This window comes from Lonchura striata, chromosome 7 (assembly GCF_046129695.1).
Source record: "Lonchura striata isolate bLonStr1 chromosome 7, bLonStr1.mat, whole genome shotgun sequence".
NCBI lineage: Eukaryota > Metazoa > Chordata > Aves > Passeriformes > Estrildidae > Lonchura > Lonchura striata.
In genome coordinates, this window is record NC_134609.1 from 12,167,306 (window position 1) to 12,190,693 (window position 23,388).

General features: G+C 44.6%; 1 protein-coding gene across 17 annotated transcripts in view; it reads left to right on the plus strand.

The window, feature by feature from the left end:
- The first annotated feature begins 7,011 nt into the window (after positions 1-7,011).
- CAMK2G (calcium/calmodulin dependent protein kinase II gamma) overlaps positions 7,012-23,388 on the plus strand; it is a 119,044-nt gene continuing 102,667 nt past the window's right edge. For 4 of the 17 annotated variants that reach the window (XM_031505224.2, XM_031505225.2, XM_077784581.1 and 1 more), the window contains exons 1-2: positions 7,016-7,219; positions 9,071-9,165. In XM_031505224.2, coding sequence (XP_031361084.1) covers positions 7,155-7,219; positions 9,071-9,165 — 160 coding nt within the window. In that variant the 5' untranslated portion in view covers positions 7,016-7,154. Of the gene's footprint in view, positions 7,220-9,070; positions 9,166-23,388 lie in introns of all 17 variants that reach the window. The other 13 variants (XM_021548901.3, XM_031505227.2, XM_021548909.3 and 10 more) reach the window with 5 other exon arrangements.

The window sequence follows — 23,388 nt, forward strand, 5'->3', positions numbered from 1 at the left end:
TAAATAACTCCAGTCATGGTTTGATGTTTAGTTGGTAGGGTGCTATGATTTGAGAGTTTAAAATTGATCAATGACACGCTACCAGATATGCATAGTGTTTTACCAAACAAGACCAGACAGATGCCTTGTTCTGAACAGCCTGCAGTTTGAAATTGATCCATCAATATACTACATGACAGCAAGTTCCCCAAGGGAATGATTTGGTCTCTTTGTAATCTCAAGAGTCTGTGAACACTTCAGGGTATCTCTGGTGTAGCACTTTTATTCTGGGACAATAATCCACAACCATTTAAATCAAGCGCTAACAGAAAACTCAATGGAAGTTTAGTATCTCCACAAGGACTGTGCTATAAATTCAACTGAGATGACAAGGTGGCAAAATTGATAGTGTGAGATATATTAGTTTATCTTATTTGAATTTAATTCAAGTAGAACTAGTAATAGCCAAATGTTTTGATGACTTTGGTTGCAAGAGGTAAACTGGAGGTTTTCTCAGTGATCTGTGCTCCATTTTAAACAGCAAAGAAACAAAATTTGATGCAGCTGGCACTAAATGGAAGTCTTTTCTTCAGCAGTAGCAATAGATCGCATTGACTGATCACCAGAAACCAAATGCTCATTTCTCATTCCTTTTGGTTATGGGTGAATCCCAGCAATGAGGGAGTTACTTGTTCATATTCTTCTCAACACTCTGAAAGGCAGCATTCAACTCTTGTGGCCTGTCCATCCATCATCTTTTTTACAATATTAGCCTTTCCTTTGACAGGGACCTTACTTTAAAAAGAGGGAGACTCCATTCCAGGATGTGGCATTAGTTTTCGGTATTCATTCAGTAATCAATACCATTCAACATGGTATATGTATAATTCCATACAATATTTTAAGTTGGTAGAGATATCGGGGATATAGGGAGAAATCTGTGTTCATCCTTTACGTAACAGTCATTGAGTCATGCCATCTTGTTTAAACAAACAGTGTGAATCTTAAAATAGCCCTGAACATTCCACTGCGATGGCCATATTCAAATGAATGTTCAAGATGTTTCCCCACTATCGTATACCCACAGAGTAACCCTTCAGTGACAGCAGAGCTGCCTGGAGTCACTTTTAAGCTAAACTGGGCACTGATCATACGGATCTGTCCACTTCTTCTGGTGAAGCAGTAAAATCTGTTTCTCTGTCATCCATGCATCAAGGGAGGCAAGAGAAATTAAATGTTTTGAGGCTTACCTCATCTGAGACTGATTTTAGCATACCAGTTACTGTTACTGGACAATTATTAAAAGTTTGTGGAACATGACCTTGTTGTCATATAAGTGGTGGGAAACCCTGCTCTTCACACAATTAACAACTGACATTGGCCAGTTTCAGGAAGACAGAAGTGAAAACTTGGGGTTTTAATGCATTGTTATTAATTTTTCTTATAGATACAGAACTAGAGGAAGTTCTTACTGCTCACATTATTTGTCTGACTTTGATAATCCTTTCTGTTTTCTATAGGGTTCTATGGATAAATTGAAAATAATAATTTAGATGTGATAAAAGCATAATATGTTGTAAAACTGATCAGTTAAGAGTGCAGCCAGTAGACACTGCACTCAGCATTCAAAAATTGTTTAGTGATGTCTCTCTAGCAAAGAAAATTTCCAAGAAGAATCTGGAAAGGCGAATCTTCAGGAGCTCACTCAGTTTCTAACCTAGAGCTCATGTTACTATTGAAGGGACTTGGATTTTCATGAGATAAGAAACATAAAATCATGCTGCTGTAGCCTGTTCTGTATTGCTCTGTGTGTGAAGTACTCAGCTCTTCCAGACTATCCATGTGTTATATTCCACTAGGCTTTGCCTATATTGTATGTAGTTGTGCAGGAATTCATAACAGCTTGTGAAATCAGTCAACAAACCTGATATTGATCCCTTATTAAGGTAGGAGAGGGCTCTAGAGAAAAGATAGTGTGGAGTGAGCTTTTGCCAGTTAAATATGCTGAATGCAGACCAAATGCTTTCCTTTCCTACTTGGGGACCTAGCCCATGCTTCTGAAATCCAAAGTTGCAAGCTCTTCAAGCTGAGAGGAAAATACCTTGTTTGTAGGTGACTTGGAAAAATCCCCGTGAAAGGCATGTGCCCCCATGGCTCTCTAGGAGGGCTGGGGAAGCCCGCAGGCTGCGAGCAGGTACACAGAGCCTGCCTGGAGGCACCCAGGCACTGAGACCCTGCCAGACACAGCTGCCCCCTCCTTGGTCTGAGCTCCTGGGGCAGTGACACAGCACTGCAGAGCAGAGATGTACAGAACAGGGCTGGCCACTTGGTCACACTACCTATACTGGCCCTGTCTCATAACAGTAGAAAGCACTCAGAGACATTAAAATAGAACAAATTTGCAATGAGATCAGGTTATATGTTTTATGAGCCATATAATTAACATGCAACACTCAGAGCCATGGGATATTATTGACTTAAATAGCTTAGTAACTATCAAAAAGGATTAGGCATTGACATGAAACAGAATAGCAAGTGCACTGACACAAACTAGGATCAAAATTACAGGGGCTACCAATCCTGGTGCTTCAGGGCATATTTTGATCATCAGCTTGGGGTCAGGAGGAAAGCCACCCTATAATCAAGAAGCGTGCAATATGCACATGGGTCATAGTTACACGGATTTCTTTATTGGCCTGCTTTGATTCCTTTCCCTTTTTCTTCTCTGTCTTTCTTTCATACCCTTCTTTTCTCCCTCTCTTACATTTATCATCTGGAATAGGTCACTACTGAAGACAAGACACTAAACTAGATGGATGGCTCGATAGTCCCTACTAATAGGGTAATTTAATATTTGCTTCTCCCCAGAACTCTATAGTTTATTTCAAATATAAATTTTATATTAATTCACTAAAAAGTTCTTCTCTTTCCAATCTTTCTATGCATGCTACTTTTTTATTTTTATCAGCCTCACTTATAAATCCTCAGAGGCAGCGAATGAATGTCAGTTTGGGAGAACAAAGAAAATAACTGGGCAGATTAAAGAAAATTTATTTTCTTGGTAGATATTCAACAATGGCATAAGTAAAAAAAAAATTGAGATTTTGTATAGACAACATGAATGATCACCTATGAAATTAAGGGGGCTTTCTTCTGTGAACACGAATGTGAGTCCATGAACAGTAATGATAAAATGACGCTTCATTTAGGTAACTCTTTGCATATTTCTTTGTAGATTCAGAAGCAAGATAATAGTTAAGAATTTCAAAACTTTTCCTCACCTGCCAAAAAAAAATCTCTCATTTTAAGATGATGGAATATTTCACACAATTTTAGATGTTTGGATGTTTTCTTTTGCATTTTCATTTGTTATTATACTGAAGTTGTGTCAGGAAGCCCCACACAATAGCAGGGCAGGTTGAATTTTATGCCCTGTAATACCTCTGTGAGAGATAAGACCTACCTGGAGCTACTCACTTCAAAAGAAACAGGCTGGAGAGCAGAGATATATAGAGAAAAATGGGCTGATTCTTTGTGGGATCCCCAAGTTAATAGGAGAAATCCACAAAATGTCTGTTTAAAAAACATGCCTACTCATCTTCTTCACTGCATGTTTCTGTTTTGGTACTTGCTTTCAACCTCCCCAACTGATTTCTAACTCCACCCATTCTTACCCTTCCCAAGTCCTTTTGCTAACATCCTTTCTTCCTTTCTGGTACTAGCCAGCACTGCTGCACTCAGCATTCAGATACATGCTGCCCATGGGCTTGTTCAACCTTGCTGGGAAGATGCTATCATGCATCCTCTCCAGCATCCTTCCCATTTTCCACAGTGATTTGAATTCCAGTTAGTTTCTGTGAAATATTTTTTTTAGTCCTTCACTCTGCTTCCCTAAAGACCAACACTTTTGTGTAATTGCCTTCCCACAGACATTCTTTAACATACCAAAGCTGACCTTAGGCTCCATGGACAGATGGGGCCTGATCCGAAGTCCATTAACATCAGAGGAAATGTCCATTTATGCCCATGGGCTTTGCATTAAATCCTTTGCATTTTACTTACTTTCTTTAGTGCCTCTTACTCAGCTCCAGTTATTAAAATCAGATTATTACCTCACAGATCCCTGACAGTTTAGAATACTGTATAAGACAAACTGTGCTACTTCAAAGATAGAGACCAAAACTGCCACTCTGGTAATGTGAAATCTGCAGCTGGCTAGTACTAAAAGCAAAGCTTTACTTCCAGATTTCAATCCTGCACATAATTCAGGTCAGGATCTCACTGTTCATTAGCTGAATTTCCCATTACTAGTGCACAGGCTCTCAAAACCATTTTTAACTGCTCAGATATTTTCTGGGCCCTGCAACATTATTCTGACCAGGCACCATCCAGATTCACCTCTGTTTGCAGTTTTGCTCTCAGTACAAGTAGACTAGAAGTCAGCCAGAACATCAATATTTCTTTCTGTTGACACAATACTCTCTTATCCATATTGCCACCCCTCCTCCTGCTTCATTTTGTCGACATTCCTTTTAAAAACTCTACTCCCATAATTTAGTCTCCCACTCAGTACTTGGTTTAATCAAGTCTGTCACTCAATTTATATCCCACTTCTCACTTAACACAAGTTTCTCAGTTAGCAATCTGTTTCTGTAGCACTTGCTATGCAGAACACATGGTTAGCTTTTCTTTACACACTTGCTCCTCTGTTCCCTTTCTGATTACTAGACCTAACTTTTCCTTGTAGCATTTGAAGATGAGAAATGTCCTCTTCGGTCTCCCTCTTTTTATGTTCCTCGTGTATCTTTATAAGACCACTGCTATCAGAGCTTCTTAAGTATCATGGGTGCTTTGTGTAGAGCACAGAACACTCCTTGAGTCCAGCTAAAATAGTTTTGAACTGCAGAATAGTTCTCAGTTTAATACATAGCTTTAGGTAAACCTCTCCAGTTGCTGTACTTTCTGGTCATGGCTCAGCTGCTTTCCTCTGCAAAAAAAGTAAGATTCACTCCCTCTGGCTGGTTATTCACTACAGCATGCTAAAATTTAGTCCTAATCCTCCTCTCAGTTTTGTATTGTTGGAACAGAGCCCTGTTCCAGTTGCTCTGTCCATTTTAACATTGGGGAATGGGTTGCATATTTCCTGATGACATTGCCTAGTGCAACCACAGCACAAACGTAACAGCTCACTTTTCCTGCACTAAGGACATCTAATGTCATTTTGGGTGGTGGAAATGTAGTGCCAGTTGTGTATCAGCAACATTGCTCACTTCTGTACGTATAATCTCCCACTTGAATTTCATGTTATCAGCCAATTCCCTTGGTAAGAACCATGGGTTGTCAAACTGCTTTCCTCCTTGTCTGCCACTGTTCTGTTAAAGAAACTGGTGGACCACCAAATGAGGCTGTTGGAACAGTTTGATCTTGGCAGGAGCCCAATCAACTGATACCTGTTGGATAGATCATTTGTTGGTTCTCTGAATTATACAGCTGTGTCAGCAGGTTTCCAGGTTTAAATGCTGGCATGGTGTAAGACGCAGAATGCTGTTGTTTCATAATCACCTTCTAGAGGTATTGCTTTGTTGTAATGCTACTGTTATGTTGTCCTACTTTTGCTATCTACTTTCTGCATAGGAGGAGAGAAATTTTGCACACTGCATCACTTCATTGTAGTCTTTGCAGCACCGGGCTGGCTGCATTTAACCTGGAGACAGGGAGGTGGGGGGGGGGGGGGTGGGATATGCAAGTGGTTGCTGTCACTGCTTTTCATATGATTGAATAACATGATGATTTCATAGCCCAGACATGGTGCAGAAATATATGGTACTTATACAGTACTCTTAATTTTCAGATCAGTTTAATGCTACTCCTGGCTTATGGTACACTCATCTGTCTCTCTGAATGTTCTTAACACAGCTTGCACTCCCAGTCACGCAGGAGAGGCCAGTGCAGCCCTTCCCTCTCTGGCTGGATCAGTGACTGCCCTATATAAATCTGCATATTAAGCAGATTTGGCAATTGTTCAGACAGAGACAGACTCACTTAAGTAAAAGGAGAAAACAAACTTGCTTATGAAGGCACTGCAGCAGCACTCTCAGATGCTGTTCTAGTAGAGATAGAGACAGCACAGAGGCTGGTTTGTTTTCTTTTGCAGTTGGGAGACTGATGATTTCTGTTTGTCTTCTGCGTCCAAGTCCCATCACCATAAACCACGCGTGTGCGTGAATGCCGGTTCGCACTCTCTTAACAGTTTCAAGCCATTTCGCGTGTTACCGCTTTACCTCTGCACCAGATGGTTCATTTCCTCGGGGACTTCCACACGCGTCCCCAAGGTCGGGCAGCCTGACAGCGCTCAGGAGCACAGGGCCCAACTTTGAGGTGGATCCGCAGAAAGGCTGGAGGCCCCTCGGTGGCGGGCGGCAGCGCAGCGTGCCGGGCTCCCCGCGCCGGGCTCTGACCGCGGTCGGGACGGAGTTGCCGCCTCTCTCCTCCCCGCGCACGGAGCGGCCGCAGCGAGCCGGGCGGCTGCCGCCGGCGGGCCGCGAGACGCAGGGCCCGGGTGGCCCGGTGTTAGCCCCGCTGACGTGCGCCCGGGGGAGGGCGGCGGCGGCGGCTCCCTCTTCCCTCCCCTGCTGCCGCACGCAGGAAGCTTATCCGGCCGCGGCTGGCCCGGCGCCCCTCGAGCGGGGAATTAAGAGAAATACCCGCGGTGCTCCCGGCCGCCTGCGGAGCGCGTGGGGAGGGGGCGCGCCCGCCGCAGTCCGCCCGCCCTCGGCGCGGGGTGGGGGCGCTCACTGCAGTGCCCGCTCCGCGCCCGCGGGCGGGGGGAGCGGCCGCGCCCCGGCTGCAGCCCCCGGCGGGCGACGGCGCTGCGGGCGCCCCGGGAGCGCCCCCGGCGGCCACACCCCGCGGCGGGCCGGGGCCGGCGGAGGGAGGGGGCCGGCGCGGGGTGTCTCCGAGCCAGTTCTCGCGGTGCTGGCCAGGCTCAGCCTCCTTCCCCTCCCCGGCGAGCGGTGACTGTGCACGGCGGAGCGGGGAGCGCCGAGCCGGGCGCCGGGGGAGCCCGCGCCGCCCCGCCGAGCTAGGAGGAAGGCCGCCGAGCAGCGCGCCCGCCCGGCCCGTCCCCGCCGCCCTGCCCCATGCCCCAGCGACGCTGAGCCTCCCGCAGCCCGAACATGGCCACCACGGCAACGTGCACCCGCTTCACCGACGAGTACCAGCTCTACGAGGAGCTTGGCAAGTACGGAGCTTGCTGTGCACCCCGCGCCGCGCCCCGCCGCCCGCCCCGGCCCCGGGACCCACCGGCGCTGCTGGAAGCACTGTGCCGGCGACCCGGCTCTCCCGGGAGCCGGAGAAGGATTAGCTGTCGCGCTGTAATCCTGTTCTCCAGCCCCCCGTCCACCCCAGCGGCACAGCCGCCGGAGGGAAAGGTGTTCTTGCCCTCCTGGGTCGCCCCGCCGCAGCGGGTGTCCCTGCAGCCTGTCTCGGGCTGCGTGCTCCTGTTGCACCCCGAGATTCTCTCTCTTCCCTCCTTTCCTTCCTCAGGACCTGGCTGCCCCGTTCTCCTTTCCGCACCGTCTCCCAGCTACACGCTGCCGTTCCCTGCAACTGTTTCTGCGCTGGGACGCGGCACTGTTACAGCCGCTCCGCGATGCTTCAGTCCCCACTTCCTTGTCCCTGTGAAAGGACCAGGTGCTGCTGCACCGCGCTTCTCTTCCCTCCCCGCTTCCTCGCTTCTTCCCTCCCTCTCTCCGCACTTGTCTCCGCATTGGCAGACTTGCTGCTGCACCCTAGGACAGGGCTTTGCAGGGGAGCGCAGCTGGGCAGGAAAGCAGTGCAGAAAGGGCTAGAGTAGGATTATGGGGACAGTGCTTTCGTGGGTGCTGCTGCTCTCTCCCTCCCTTCCTGCACCAACTGCTGGGCTCTGCTGCATCTCTTCTCTCCAGCCCAGTGTCCCTGTCCCTCTCCAGGCTGCTGCAGCTGTGTGACACCAAGCCTGGGCCCCAGTGCTGGTGCTCACCTTGGTGCTCATTGGTTTGTATGTAGAGGTTGAGGAAGGGGGTAAAAAGGCAGGACTCTGCAGTGTTGGAAGGATTCAAGCTATTTTAGGCTCCTTGTAGGACTAACTGTCTGTGGGGCCCTTGTGCAGCTTCTGTTCCCCTCTCTCATAGTTGAAATATGGACATTTGTCCCTAGACAAGGGTTTGCATTCCTGATCTGAAGGACTTGGAATTTTCTGCTAGTTTTCTCATATTTGTTCTTTCCCCTTTTTAGGTCTTCCCTATTAGGCTAGTTGTTGTTCTTTATCCACCATTTTTTTTTCGTTGCTGTTGTTTTTAAAAAATAAGGGGCTATTACCAAGTGCTAATTGTGTAGTCCTGTAGATTTTCAGTCTCTGTCTTTTCACCTTAGTCTCTTGTGTTCACTTTTTTCCCTCACATAAATCCTTCTTCCCTCTTTCTCAGACCTTTCCTCCAAGAGTAATTATCTTTGGAATAATTGTAATAATATCAATAGTTCCCGCTTGAGAAAATATAGAAAGCTTTGTAGTTTTCTACTCACTTCATTAATAGGTACGTGGATATCTCCATTTTGCAAGTGGGTTGAGGGATATAAGAGAACTAGTAACTTCTGCGAAGTGTTGCAGTGATTTTGTGACTGTGCTTGCACTTGAGCATGGGAGACACAAGTCCTGGTTTTGTGCTGTGATTGCTGGGGATGCTGTCTCTGGGAGATGGACTTACCAGCTAGTGTTTGCAGCATCCTTCGGGGCTGTTTGTTTCTTTTTTATCAATCCCTTCATGTCCTGTTTCTGTGCCTGTATGGTCTCTCTCCCCACACAGTGTGCTCTTCCTACTGCACTGTCTGTGAGGGAGCTTGAGGAGTCTTCAGGAGGCTTGAGTACCATACAGACTTAAGGTTTTTGCTGATCAGATAGCATGCACTGTTCATCACATTCTCAGGTGTTGTGTCCCTCCTCTGTATGTCTTCTGCCCTGTCCTTAAGCTGGTCCACCCTGGGAACAGGAATTGTTGCTATTATAGTCTCATTTTCAGTTTCATAGCACCTACCCTCTTTATTTTTCTTCCAGGGGAGCCTTCTCTGTGGTCCGCAGATGTGTAAAGAAAAATTCTTCACAGGAATATGCTGCAAAAATCATCAACACCAAAAAACTGTCAGCCAGAGGTTAGTGTCTCTGTCTACCTTTCTTCCCTGTATTAGTAGGAGAATACTTCACTGGAGTTGAGGCTGTAATAAATTTAAGGGATCTGGAGTCGCTTGTTTCAGTCATTATTTTTAGGCATTTCAAAATAATTGAGTTGTGTGGCAAAGAGGGGCCTGAAATAAGGTGTGTAGAATGATAGAAAAATTCCTGTGTTTGGAAATGGATACTCTGTAAAGTGATGTTGTCTTTTTTCTTCTTGAGATCTTTCTTCTTCAACCTGAGCTAGACGTAGATTCATCTATGTGTGTGTCTGTACCAATCACTCATAATAAATAGAAGTGTTGCAGACTTGTTTTGCTGAATGTCTTTTTTACCTAGGAGATCTGTCTTACCAGAACAGATGTGATTATTTTTTTTGAAAGATAGATGCTATATGCTTTGCTCCTTTCATGCTGTAGTTAAAGGTGGTGTGTTTGGAAGCTTAAAAGTCTTCCTTCAAAGGCAGAAATATGTTGGATGGAGAAATCTTGCCAATTAGACTTCTCAGCATATTAGAACAAGGGGCTTGTGCTTTCATTACTCCTGGAGACTTACAAAACCTGAAACTAGACTGTAGTGTTAGAAAAAAGAAAAAATCTAACTCTTCCAAACTGTTAGTCTTCTACTTTCCAGGGACATACATATGCATAAAGAGTAGTAGGCCATATAGTATGAGGGGAAAGTGTGTCTTCTAGTGTGTAGGAAATCACTACAGGGATTGGGTGGGGTGGGGTGGATGAGGGGGAGAATGAAAGAAATTGAACTGCAATGAAAGATGCTGAAAAGAGGGAGTGTAACAAGTTGAGGTGCCAGAGGCAACTCTTTCTAGAAGAGGTGATCAAGAAGAGATGTAAGTCTTTAGAGGCCTTTCAGATTTCACAAGATTAGTGTAGGAAGCCCTTGACTATCTTGCTAGTTGAGTAGAGGGCTTAGTAGGAGGGTTGACTGAGAAATGGAAGGGAAAAGCATGAGGAGAAAGCAAATGATCTTGAGAAATGATTTAGAAGTCAATGTTTTACCTAATTACCTAATCCTTACAAAAAATAAAAATAGAATATGTATTCTCCTTTTTGCCAGAATATGAAATGTGATGATAAGAGCAGAAGACAGTTTGAAGAATAGTGAAGAATTTTCATTTACTGTAGTTTGTATGATGAAGTAGTGGCAGTGGCAGTGTGCTGTGAAGCAGTGATTTTTCCTTTGTTTTCCTTTTTTTTTTTTTTTTTTTTTTTTTAACTTCTGGAAGCAAGCATATCTCCTGAGGTGTTTAGTGTTTAGCCTGAGTGAGGTTGTTTTGGGGGCCAACCAGTGGAGTCCTGGATTGTTAATGAGGTGGCTGCAGATCTTTTGAGAATCAGTGTTCCCTCAATGGTCACGTGACAGTGCCTGCTGATGTAGGTGGGATATCCAATCTCTTGAGTTCAAAATTAGTTCAACTTAATATGGGAGAGGTTTGAAGGGTGGCTTTGCTTTGCTGACGGCCATTAATGCCGTGTTTGCTCCGCAGACTTCCCTGTCCATCCTGTAGTGAGGACTAAAGCTCAGGAGAGCCATTTCTCACATGTTAGTGGACACCAGGCTGCTTGGAGAAGGGAAGGGGCAGTTTGATAAACTCATCATGGAGGTTAAACCATTATCGTACGAAGTACAGGGTATTGAAGTTAACTCTGGAGATAAGAATGGGAAAAAATGCATGCTTAGTTGAAATTTCAAAAAATATATTAGCTGAAGGCCAGAACTCTCAGAAAAACTGATTGAGTCAATTTTTAAGTGTTTGGTCATTTAATGAGTTACAATGAGGAGGAAATGTATAGATTCTAATTGTGTTTCATAGTAAAGTGATGACAGTTTAATGACCCAGCAAGTAGGAAAAGTAAGTATGGGTGAATATAGGCCATGTTTTGATCTATACTTACTATTTAGATTTCATACCTTCCTATAAATAAAATACATTGAGGCTGCTAGCCTGGTCCTCAGCTACTCAACTCGAGGCAGCTGGCAATGATATACTTAAAAACTTACTGGTTAGGTAGGGTAGGTGTGAGAAGATCCAAGAAAGAAAATGTGTGTTTCTGGTACTACAGAGTACTATCAAAATCAAGGTACTGATCAGGTTGTGTTGAAGTTTTAACTGAGAACTGAGGAATCTGTGAAAAGTGGATGGTGACTTTAGCTGAATATGTAGGTTCCTCAGTTATTCCAGCTGTGTTTGCTGAGAGCTCAAGGGGTAAGTACAAAAAGTACTTATAGTAAAAGACTAGAGTATTTGGATAGGAAGTTGGTGACTTCACCTTGGAATAGGTCTTTAAAACATCGAAGGAGAAATGTGTGCTATTTAGACATTGCAGCTGTAAATCAGTGATTAGGAAGATTCAGTTCAGCAACCTGAAAATGACAGTCTTGGGAAAAGGCGTTTCAGAAAGCTGTCTCCCTAAGGAGCAGAATTATGGTGTTCATTCTGCAGCATCTTGGATATGTGTTGCCTGATGCATCCTTTCCCCAGGCTGGCACTTCTGTTTGGGCTGTCCATGTCTCTGCCCATCAGTACCTCTCTCCAGAGCTCTCCTGTGCACCCAGCTGCATGCTGTCCATTGTGCAGGGTAACCCTGACACAATCCTCCTGACCTGCATCTCACACTGCTGGTTTTCTTCTAGGCATGGTCAGAGAGCCAGAATATTCCCTTATGTGGGGACAGCCAGCCCCTCTCCAACTTCAGCATAGCTACATTTAACATTTTATACTATCTCTAGCAGAATTTGAACCTGTATGGACACTTGATGCAGTAACTGCTACTTCAAGAGTCAGCATCTTGCTGCTGCTGCAAAGTATAGCCCATTGCTGCTTCACAGTTTTGCCTGCTGTCGTGCTTTCCTTGAATCTGTTCAAGGCAATGGTAACAGAGCCATGCTCTCCTCCTGCAGTACTTCTTGTTACCTTTGTTTTTCAAGACTTGTGGTGAAGAAATACTAGATAGCTAACTGAGAAGTGCTGAAAAGCTTACTGTATGTGGCTGAAAAGGAGGAAGAAGCATGCTTCAGGGTGAATTATATGCAATGAAAGGGTAAAGACTTGAAGAGGCATGGTATTGCTCTGTGAAAGCAAGGAGGATGGACAGAATGCTGGTCCTAACGGCTTCAGTCTAGTAAGCTTCACCCTTCATAAAATACCAAGTCAGCAGTTGAGATGAGTCTCTTTTTTATATTTCTGTGATTTTTGGATGCCTGTTCTCTCTTTTAGTAAGTTTTGTCAGTAAAAGCTGGTCTAAATTAAAATTGATATTTTGGCTTTAGTGAAGTATTTGCTATTATTCATGTTGTGTTGATGCTTACAACTGCTCAGTGAAGACCATGCCAAGAAGTTTAATGTTAAATAGGGTCCAAATGCTTGTGGAAAGGGAGAGGAAACAGACTTCACCTTAGTCAGCATTCAGCTGACATATAAGAGCAGTTGTTATTACACATGGAGGAAATACAATGCTTCAGTCATCTGGAATTCCTATGGGATTGAATGCACAGACTTTTACCAGCGCTATGGGTAGAGGGAAGTAATAACTGTAAGGTTTTTGAAAGTTGTCTTGTGGCTTTCACCAGAATACTTTTGAACATGAAAATTCATAGCAAGTAGTGCTGCAGTGAAGTTCAAATAAAGTAAAATTACTTGCAGTGATCAAAAGATCAAGAGAGAAGCAGCAGCTTCAGTAGCAGTAGGGAGATATCCCCAATTTGACTTGCTAGCATGTACTTCAAGAGAGACTCTGGCTTTTGAAAGAGGTAGGCAGACCTTTAGGATTTGATAATGTTCAGGATGCATTTTATACCAAATAGTATTTAGTGATCCTGCCACCATCTGTAGTATTACTACCCTTTTTTTTTAGGTGCAGAAGGAAAAATCTCTGTGTATTACATCTATTGCTAAATTTAATTTTCTGTTGAAAATATGTATTTTTAAACTCTTGCAAGTGACATCTCTTGATGAAAGAATTAAAACCAGCTATCATATAAGTTAGTCCACTTCACTGTCCTTACTGTGGCTTTGCTTTTGACTGTGAAATAGAGGTGGCTTTTCTCCCTGCATTTCATCTTTCCAAATTTATAAACCAGATAAAAATTTGCAGTCTACCGAGTTATTTTGTTGTTGTTCCTGTAGGAGATTATGTGGATTGTGGGAGGAGCAGGGAATTACTTGTGTATCAAACCCCAACAGGAAAAAAACAGTCTTTATACTTCAAACTCTGCTATTTTCCCACTGTTGTCCGGGCTTTTGGTTCTATAGTGGTTGCTGATTTGGGCTTTACAATATGTTTTGTTGAAGGTGTCAGCAGTAGTTTCCCTGGACGCTAAAACCTTGAGCTTGAGCTGCAGAGGAAGTGTAGCGGCATCGGTCCCTGACATCTCTCTTGATCTGTTCTGTTCGTGTTCAGAGCTGCTGCTTGCATTAGAACTCCTTGGAGTGCTCTGGAGGCTGCCAGGTTTCGGGTCTGTGTGGGGCAGCGCACGCTGCTGGGATTGGCTGTGTGCACACACTGGCTGCTGCACTGCAGCGGGGCCGCCGGCCGCGCGGGGCCGGAGAACCCAGCACCCGCTCACAGGGGGCTCAAGCGCAAAGCCAGACTCGCGTAGAAATGTCCTGTGATAGGTGTCCTCTGTGTGTTCCTGTCTTTGCAGGTTGAGGACAAACATCCTTTCTTGCAGAGGATGGCAAATCAAATTGTGTCTGCTCAGCCGTACTTGCTGAGCAGCCAAATCAGGTCCAGTCATTTGGTTTGGGAGAGAAGCTCTCCTTCCTGCAGCATGGGCTGAGTGAAGAACTTCCCCGTGCCCCAGCTCCACCCCGTGCCTCCCCTCTGCTGCCTGCAGAAGTCTGAGAGATGCTGTGATTAGGTGGCATATATAGCAGGCCAGCTCCAGTGCGTTGGAAATTTTTTGGAGGTCTTTGCACACATGGAGGGAAGCAGGAAGCAGAGCAGAGTGTTGCACACCCCTCAGAGCAGTGTATGAGGCTGGGAACTGCCCGTGGAGCAACTGTAAGAGGCTGGGTGCTCAGGATTGGGGTTGCAGGGAAGGAATCAGTCGGTGGAGTGGGCTTGTGGGTAGCAAGTGGCTGAACTCTTCACTCTGCACCACAGCACACAAGTACAGCAGGGGCTGGTGATGAGGCTGCTCAGCTGATGTTAGAAACAGCAGCCCTCTATCTCCCACTAGCAGGCTGCCTCCCCCTGTTCTTCCTGCTGCCTGTGCTTGCAGTCCCCTGCATAGGGGAAGAGGGATTGAAATAGTATATATGTACACCAGTAGGGGAAGTTTCGTTGCAAGAGGTGTTTGGAGAAGAGGGCTTGTGCCAAAGAGGAAACCCTGACCTTGGAGGAGAGGTTGGACTTGGGAACTTAGTGGGGGGCTGCTGAGGGTTGGCTTGGCTTTTTATCTTCCCCAACATATCAGTACAGGCAGGAAAATGCCCTGGCATGAGAGCCAGCAGAGATTGTTGGGGTGGTGAGTGGTGGAAGCCTTGCTTTACTGTGGCTCTCTAGGGCTAGAAGTTGGCTTCCTCCCACCGTGGATGTTAGTGATGGTTGGGTTACCCCAGGTTGCCTCTCACTTTACGCTGTATATTTTATAAAGGAGCTGGAACAGAGCAGACAGGATTTCAGCTTGTGTCTGTCTTCTCAGTGGTCACATTGAGTATTAAATTTCCGGCATTAACAATGAGGAGCAGGGTGGGGGGGGGGGGGAAGTGGGCACACAGATTGGGCAGGAATTCCTACTGCCTCTGCACGAGGTTAGAGAAAGGAGCTTGGTGAGAGAGTCAGGTTTCTTGTTTTCCCAATATAAACTGGATTTGTGTATGGCAGAAATGTGATTAGACAAACTCCTGCACGTGTCCCAAAGCCCTTGGCTCTAGAGCTTTTACTCTGATCAGCCAGCCATGGTTGAAATATTTGTAGGTGTCCCTGCGGTGAAGAGCACGGTGTTGAGCAGCCTGTAGATATTTTGGGTAAGGAGATCTACTTCGAGTTCTTGTAAGAAGGATCTAGTGAAAAACCTATTTGCTTTTTTTTGGTGGTATATCACAGAGATTTCACTGTCCCCAAATTTAATCCTTCTTTAGACATCACTAAATCATCACTAGAAGAGAGGGATTCATCTGCGGATCATAAAGAAATTTTTAGAGTGCCCTCCTCCCCAGCAATGGGTTTCCACCACTGTTCCACTGTTTTAAGAGAGGACTATGACAATAATTTTGTTCCTTTCCATGCCCTGCAAGTACTCTAATTGTTTTGGCTCTCCAGATTGGGTAATGACATTTTTTAAAAGGGACACATGCTAATGCAAAAATTTCTCCCCACTGTGCTGTCTGTGAGCACAACCCTGACAATGAAGGCATCACCCCCCACTTTTTCTGACCTGTCACCTGTTTTGGTATTTTAGGTGTTTCTTTTTGTTTCCTCTGCTCTTGAAATCTCCTGATTTTTACCAAAATAACAGACGTAAAAAACCCCACGTTCATTTGCCAGTGTTTGACTATAAAGTGAGCTATTGCTGTTTTCTTGGTTGGGTGAAGAGGGCAATATTGCCTGACATCAGGGTCACCAGCACAGGAAAGAAGCCTTGAGTGCTGTAAAAGAAGAAAAAGTGGAGTATCTCACATCATTGTGTGTTTGCCTGCAACTGAAGTGATGTCAGTGCTCAGAGTAGTCATCTTTGAGAAAACAGAGGTGCACTGATTTCTGACAGGGAAATGCATCCTTAAAATTTTGAGTTGCTCACTAGATGTTCTGGGTTTTTTTTAGTGTATGGAGGAGATGTGACCCTGTAACTTCAACTGCTGTAGTTGCTGCTGATCCTTATGACAATAAGCTTAATGCTTCAAAAATATGGGTCCTATGAATTAGGCTGACATCATGTTCCTTTTTATACCTTATCAAATTTAAATACCACTTTATACTTTTGTAACATCTTCCCAAACATTCTGGTATTGCTGCCTACATGATTTTTTGAGAACAATTGCAGAATACCTGTGAAGAAATGGGGTGGCAGTATCTTAGAAGTAAGCTTTCTGAACAGAGAGGGTAGCCAAAGATAAGTGGGGCATGGATTAACTTTCTGCTGAAACTGAGTCTATAGTTGTTAGATTTTGTTTCCTTGTGGCTTTTTTCACCTTTTACTCTTCATCTGCCTTTCTTTCCTTTTTAATTTTGAGTTCATTTTTTGAATGTTCATTTGTTTCTCATGGATCAGTTACTTTAACCCATAATTACATTAATTTATAATGCTTTAATTGAAAATAGCCCTTTAGTAATGCTGCTTTACTCTCCTTCCCTCCCAGAGAATTGAACAATTTCTGTTGCTCCTACAATTTAGATGACCAGACTGGGAAGTGTGGCTGTTGGTGCAAGTGGCTGATGACTGATGTCTGAGACTAATACAGACGTGCCAGGAGAGCTGGTTAATACTGTATCTTGCCTTTTAATGATGGAATCAGGAGAGGAGATGACCATATGGCATTACCTCTGGTGTCAGGATCTGTCTCACTCTGCTCCTGGCAGAGCCAGAGGGAGAATTCCCCATCTCTGAGATGTGAGTTGAGTAAATGCGCTGACATTTCAGAGAGTGTGTGTGTGCATATAACTTTGGCGTTATGTCCCTGAGAGCACGAGTTGCATATCTCTCTGGTGACCCCCTGTCCTGCTGCTCCTGTCCAAAGTTCCCATCCCGAGTTAACTGTTGGCCAAGCCTCCACAGCCAGGAGCCCTTGTCTTACCTGTGGTTGGAGTGTGCTTACCTGTGATGCTGGGACAAGTCCAGGTTAGTGTGGTGCTTCAGAGAAGGTTGCTAGCTAATCTTTTCTCTTCGCTAGAAGCCAAAGGTGATTTCACTGTTAAACACGAAACTTTTCTTTCTGGGACAGCAAACGTAGCATCTCTTTTTGTAGTGCTATTTTTTGTGTGATTCTGTCAAGAGTCCCAAAAATTGAGCTGAGAATTGTCTCAGTAGGCATTGTGGGAATGAAGACACAGTTAATTTTAAAGAAAAACAAACACCATGCAAACATATTTCTAAGGCAGGAATATGCTTGTGAAGATGAGCCTGGGAGCGGCCGCAGGTCCTTGTAGGCCTACGAGTCAAAGGCTAAATGGCAGATCAGGCAGGGAGTGGCAGCCTGCCTGCTGTGGCAGAGCTGCTGGGTTATCTCTGGGGGCTGTTGCCACGATGACAGTGGCAAACAGGGACTGAAAAAGTTACCAGATGCATGTGAGCCTAAGGATTAAACTTTCTCATAGGAGAGAAGGGAGGGGAGGAAGGTGGGTGATGAATTAATGAAGGACAGTGTCCTAGTGAGAAACACCAGGCTCACTTTCCTATACTACTGGGATGGCAGGGGGGAATGCAGACTGGCATTCCTCCTCCAGTCTAAACTCTGAGCAACACTGCCCTGACACATTTCCTCTTTGAAGAGAGGGTGAATGCACCCTGCTTTCACTGCTTAAGCCATTGGGATTTGCATTGCATTGGCAGGTGGAAAGTAAGAAGTGGGAAGATATAGTCTTTCTTTTTTTAGTATTTTTTTCCCTATTCCCTGTATTTACAAGTAACTTTAGTTCTTTACTTTGTACTTAGAGATTTTCTGCACTAGAGTTCATATAAATCAAGTTTCAGTGTTACCTGCAGGTTGCAGACTATCAAACATGGTTCTAACCAGCCTGCAGTACTGTCACCAATAGCACAAGACTGTTGTCATTGAAAATGTGTGATGCAAAACTGTATCAGCACTACTAGGGCTAGAAGTGGTCTTGAGCCTGCATATGCTTTTGTTCCCTTCCCAGAGCTGGAGCAGTATCCCTGCATGTCAGAGTTGATAGCATGGTGGGCAGGCAGTGCATGAGAGAGGCTAAGCTTGGCAGTTTTCCCTCCACTGGAGTCTGAGGAAGTCCTATTCCAACCCTGCTGCAGCGTCCTTTGTGGAGGTTGACTGCAATAAGGACTGGTCCTAGGAGAATTACTGATCTGCAGCTGGCTGGGGAGCACAGAGCTGGTGAGGGGGTCTCTGCACTCAGTGCCCAAAACCTCAGTGCTCCATAGCAAAAGGTGGTATCACTTGGTTGTTTGCAGTACTGCAGATTATGATGATGCCTTCTTGCTGGCAGCTTCAGAAAAGACCTACTTGGCTGTGCCTGGAAAACTTCTGAACAGCAATATACTAGTATAAAATGTTTGTCTGAAGGCTTAGTAAGATAGAATTGTGGTAATAAAAACTAGGTTCATTCTAGAAGGGCTTCTTCAACTTAAAACATTTATTTATGGAATGAAACACTAATATCTATGGAAATTATTGATACAGGTCTTTCCCACTGGGCCAAATCCCAGTGGATTTTTTAAGCTCCTGTGAATGCAGGTCATATGTGAGAACAAGGATTTTAAGCCTCCAAAGCCAGTTCCTGAAAGCCTATGAAAAGGATTCTTTCCTTTCCTTCACTTCTACTCTTCTAGGCACCTGAGTTAGCTGTTGTAGGCTGCAGCTTGTCTTATGAAGTAACTCACTGTTTGGATGTACTTTATCTTCTGCAGTTACTGTGTTATCCCTGATAAGTCAGTTGGTGTAGACTGTGGCAAGTGATAGCTGTGAAGACAGAGGTCATTTCTTGATGTTGAAGGCAACTCTTTTTTGAAAGAGGTTTTCTCAATCCCAGGGGAGCAGTGAAAAAAAGAGAAGCAGTCTGACATAGCCTGACATCTGAGGTGAAAAAAAGGAGCCTGAAAAGCTAAATCCTTAAACTGTAGCATACTTCCTCCGTTCCCTGTTCTTTTACAGGGCCCTCTCTTTCACAAGGGGTCTCCTTGCCTGTGCAGCAGAATTTAGTCTGTAAAGTTTCCTGCAGCTCTGGAGATGGGTGAGATGTGTGTGTTTATCCAGTTCTGTTGGCTGCTAGAGACCTGATCTCATACACCTGACTTGAAATGTGACTTCATAGGGGACAGTCTGGTGCTTTCTCTGCAATGCACTTTCTATATGCACATTTCAAATTACATGGGTACCCTGGAAGCTTCTTCAGGGAAAACAGCTGCTTAAAACTCATCCTATATTGGCCTCCAGAGCCTGCCAAATAAACTTTTTGTTTCTACTGTATTACGGCAGCTGCCATTCTGAAAATGTCCATGTGTATCTTGGTTAGTTTTTTTTTAAAATTTTATTTATTTCCTCATATTCCTTTATGTCAAAGCATATAACATTTCATGAGTAATGGGCCAAGAAATTGCCCATTGGCTGGAGGAAAATTTATATGTAGAAGGAAGAACTTGTCTTTACTGGCCCCTGGAACATTTTTCTTAGAGGCTACTAAACAGTATGTCCAATTGATGCCAAGCAGGACTTTTCTGTTGTTTGCCAACAGAATTGGTGTGCTGTTAAGCTTAATTTTGCCTGCCTCAGGGCCTACCCATGTAAGCTTTGGGTATCAAATGTCTTCTGTTGGGATTGTGTCAGAGAGATTAGGAGCATTGAAGTTGCACAGCTTTATTTTATAACTGGTGCCTGTGCAGAGACAAAGCTTGATTGTGATGATGTGTTTTTTCACTACAAGTTAAAGTAGTGATTCATAGCTCCTGTGTTACTTTAAATATTCCTGATTTTTGGATTGCAGATTGAAAAGTGGCTTTCAGTTCTGCCCATTTTTGTTTGACTCATGTGTCATCTGGCCTAGAATCTGCCAGCTCTGCAGATTAGGGTGTTGTGTTGTGTCTGCTGCTTGTTATGAAGTTGCCTGGATTAAAATTTTCGATGCAGAGCAATGATCACAGCCTTCTCTTTCTGTCTGAATTGCTCTTGCACTTAATAAGGATGATGTAGAGGACTGAAGTGTTGGTCAACTTGTCCTTTGTGTGGAAACAGTTCTACAGTAGTAGGCTGGGAGTTGAGCTCTCGTGTGTCTTCTCCAGACAGCCAAATTCAGCAAGGAGAGATACGAAAAAAAAGACCCAAGGCAGTTGGGTTTTTTGATAATCATTATCAAATATTGCTAAACAAGTTCAGGTGACTCTAGTTGCTGGTAGCAGTTTATGTTGCTGCAGACCTGGTTACAGTTTTAAGGAAACACGTTTTGCCTTCTTAACTCTTTGTAGCTAGGTAAATTTAATTTCTTCAGTAGTCCTGAAACTGAGCTTAAAAAGCTTTGTCTCCCACCACTTCACAAATAGTCAAGATGTTTCTTATCTCCCTGATAAATTATGAAATGTTAATTGCTGAAGTTTTTTTTCTCATTTGAAAGCACAGCCAAAATTTCTTCCCTGTCTTGGAAACAAAACTTGGGTCTCATGGTTGCAGTTACCTTATCTAAAGGGGTGGCAGGGGTTGGCTCAGGAACAAGGCAACATGCAGGTCAACTGAGCCAAAGGAACTTAAATTCTTCCTTCTGCATCTTTGAATTCCTGAATCCTGCATTGCAGTGACTTGACACTGCTGAGATCTGCCTCCCTGTCGCAGTTACCTTGTCTACTACCCAGCTGTAGTCTGATACGTACTTAGCTGGTTCATCCAAAACCACCAACACCTGATGTGATCAGCTGATGGGGAGAAGGGAACTTATGTCCAGAAATACCCTCATTTGGTGTGTTTTCTCTTTGTTAGGTTGTGTTCTTCAGGACTTTCTGTGCTTAGTAAGTTTAAGACAGAGCTGCTGGAGTTCTTGCACACGTACAGTGTCTGTGAATGCAGCAGAGAAGGTGCTGATATGGCTGTGTTGCCTTTGGAGCAGCTCTGTGTCCTACTGTCTCACTTACTGCGTGTCCACTTTAAGAGAGTTCATCTGCAATGCAGCTGCTAGCAGGGAAGTTCTGTAAATCAAGAGGGAGTGAGTGCAAGTGAGCCCAGTGTCTGCAGTTGTGGCTGGGTCCTCCCCACAGCACAGGGAAACTTGTTCAGAAAAGACTTTTTGCAGGAGGAGAAAGGGATAGCAACACAGTGCTGACGGTAGGAGCCCCTCCCTTCTGTGCCTGTGTATGCATCAGCTGCTCAGGAGCAGTAAAATGTGGAAAAGCACAGTGGACAGCAATCCTGGAACTGGAAAATCCTGTCATGCTTTTCCCCTCCTCACTCTGCCACAGTCTAACCAGGTGTTTGCTTAGGGCCAGTGGTGTCAGGATGTCTTTGTAGCACACTCCCTTCTTACACAGGATGTCCTGTTAGAATTTGGAGCTTGTTGTGAGCTTCTGCGTGTCACTCAGAAGTGCACAGAAGCCTCATGGGTCACAGGTTTACAGCTGTGTTGTCTTTTGTTGCATGGCTGTCAGAGAGACCACATGCTGGTGCAAAGGGATGATGCCAGGGAGAGAGCCCACAGGAGGGGTCAGCTGGAGTGCCCTGGCTGTTCAGGTGTTGCACCTGGCAGGCTGGGGACTGCTGATGAGTGAATTGCTGTGAGGGGAAGGAGGAGGAGAAGACCCATATGTGCAGTAGCCCTGCTACAAATGGGTTAAATGAGCCGTCTGAGAGGAACTCTGAGAGGGTTGCAGCCCCTCCAGCACATGTCAGGAAGGTTGGTTGGGGAGCTTGTGGCTTTCAGTATGTGGCTGAGGAGTGGACCACTTGTTCTGCTCTTCTGTTGCTTCTCCTCTGCTTCTCCAGGAAGTAGAAGCTCCTTGAAAGACTGCCTGGCTATCAGCTATTACAGGAATACTTGTACAATTGCTTCCTGGTTCCCCATCCATAAGTTTCTGAGGATATTCTGGTGAAGAAATGCCTCTGTGGCTCACAGGGATTCCTAGGGCCCCTTAGGCCATTGCTGGAGAGAGCCCTAAAGGACCTTCCTTCAAGGTGGCTGCAGTTTATAGGGAGTGCATAATGCTTTTCATTCTGGTGCTTAGCAGGCAAGGCTTCCTCCTTCACTGTATTTAAAAGTATTCTGGGCAGACTTTGTTCCAAATTTCTATTTCAATTTCTTTTTTTCCACTTGGGAAACCATTTCCAATTGACAGTCATTGGTGATGCAGAAAAAAATGATGTATGATTCCACACCCACTTTTCCTCCTCTGCTTTCTCTCTGCCTCTCCTGTTTTCTGGACATTTGTTGTCCCTCTCATAATAACCAAATTGTGCTAACTGTGTGTAACCAATGTCCCTCCCCTTTTGCTGGGGGACTGTCTGACTTGTTGTAAGAAGTTATTTTTAGGGTTTGCTTCCTGGGATATTCTACCCGTGGCCAGTTATGGTGATGAAAATGTCACTGAGATGCAGAAAGGACTCCCAATTCATTGATAGCATGCCTGATCTTTTTTTTATAAGGATGCCCATGGAAATCATGAGTTCCTTACAAATACATTGCCAGTGCTCAGGGACACAGCCCCAGTGAGTGTGCAGCAGTGACCTGTCAAAAGCATAGTGGGCTTCTGAATTAGCCCAGGGGAAAAGAAGAAAACAAGAAAAAAAATTAAAAATAAGTATTTTCTTGGGTTGCTGTGGAGTTTGTTTCTGCCCTTTAAATTTTTTTTTTTTTTTTTTTTTTTTTATGTATAGGGATGTCAGTGCTGCAGTGCTGTGTGTCAGTGTACAGGCCAGTCCCCCACAGGCAATTTGCTCCTTGTACTGGATGTATTATGTTGCACTGGGTTGCTGCCAAATGGCTGGTCTAGGCTAGAGGAGAAGACATGTGCTTATTCTTTTGAAACACCTCTCCCACCCCCCAGGTCTGTGGCTTGCAACACCCAAAAAAGTTGATCTTTATGGCAGCTATAGCTAACAAAGCATGAATGTAATACAGGCAAATTGCAAAGTTCAACTGACCAAGGCTGTTGGCTGACAAAATACTTGGCTTAAGGAGCACCTGTGTCTTCCTCTGAAGATGTCTGTTCACTCTGTATTGCAGTACATTTCTTTTCCTTTTCAGGCTTGAATCAGGAAAACAAGTTCAGAAGAACCATTCAGTAAGAAATTATTGAAGTAGTGGGCATAGGCACTTATTTGTTCTCTGGGTAGACTGGAGATCTGTTTAGATCTTCATATTTCTTGGAGCAACTGTAGAAGGTGTTGCTTTAGTGTAGCTCTGGAAACCAGGATCTTCTGCAGCTGGGTCTGAGAAAAGTGTGTGTGGAGTGTTATGTTGGTGACATGGAGATGTTGAAATAGCTTTTGTGTGCCTGTATTGTACTCCTGGAAGAGAGCATAGGAAGAAGAGCCCCTTGAGTGGCTTTGGATCAAGGTAATGGAGAAGTTTAAC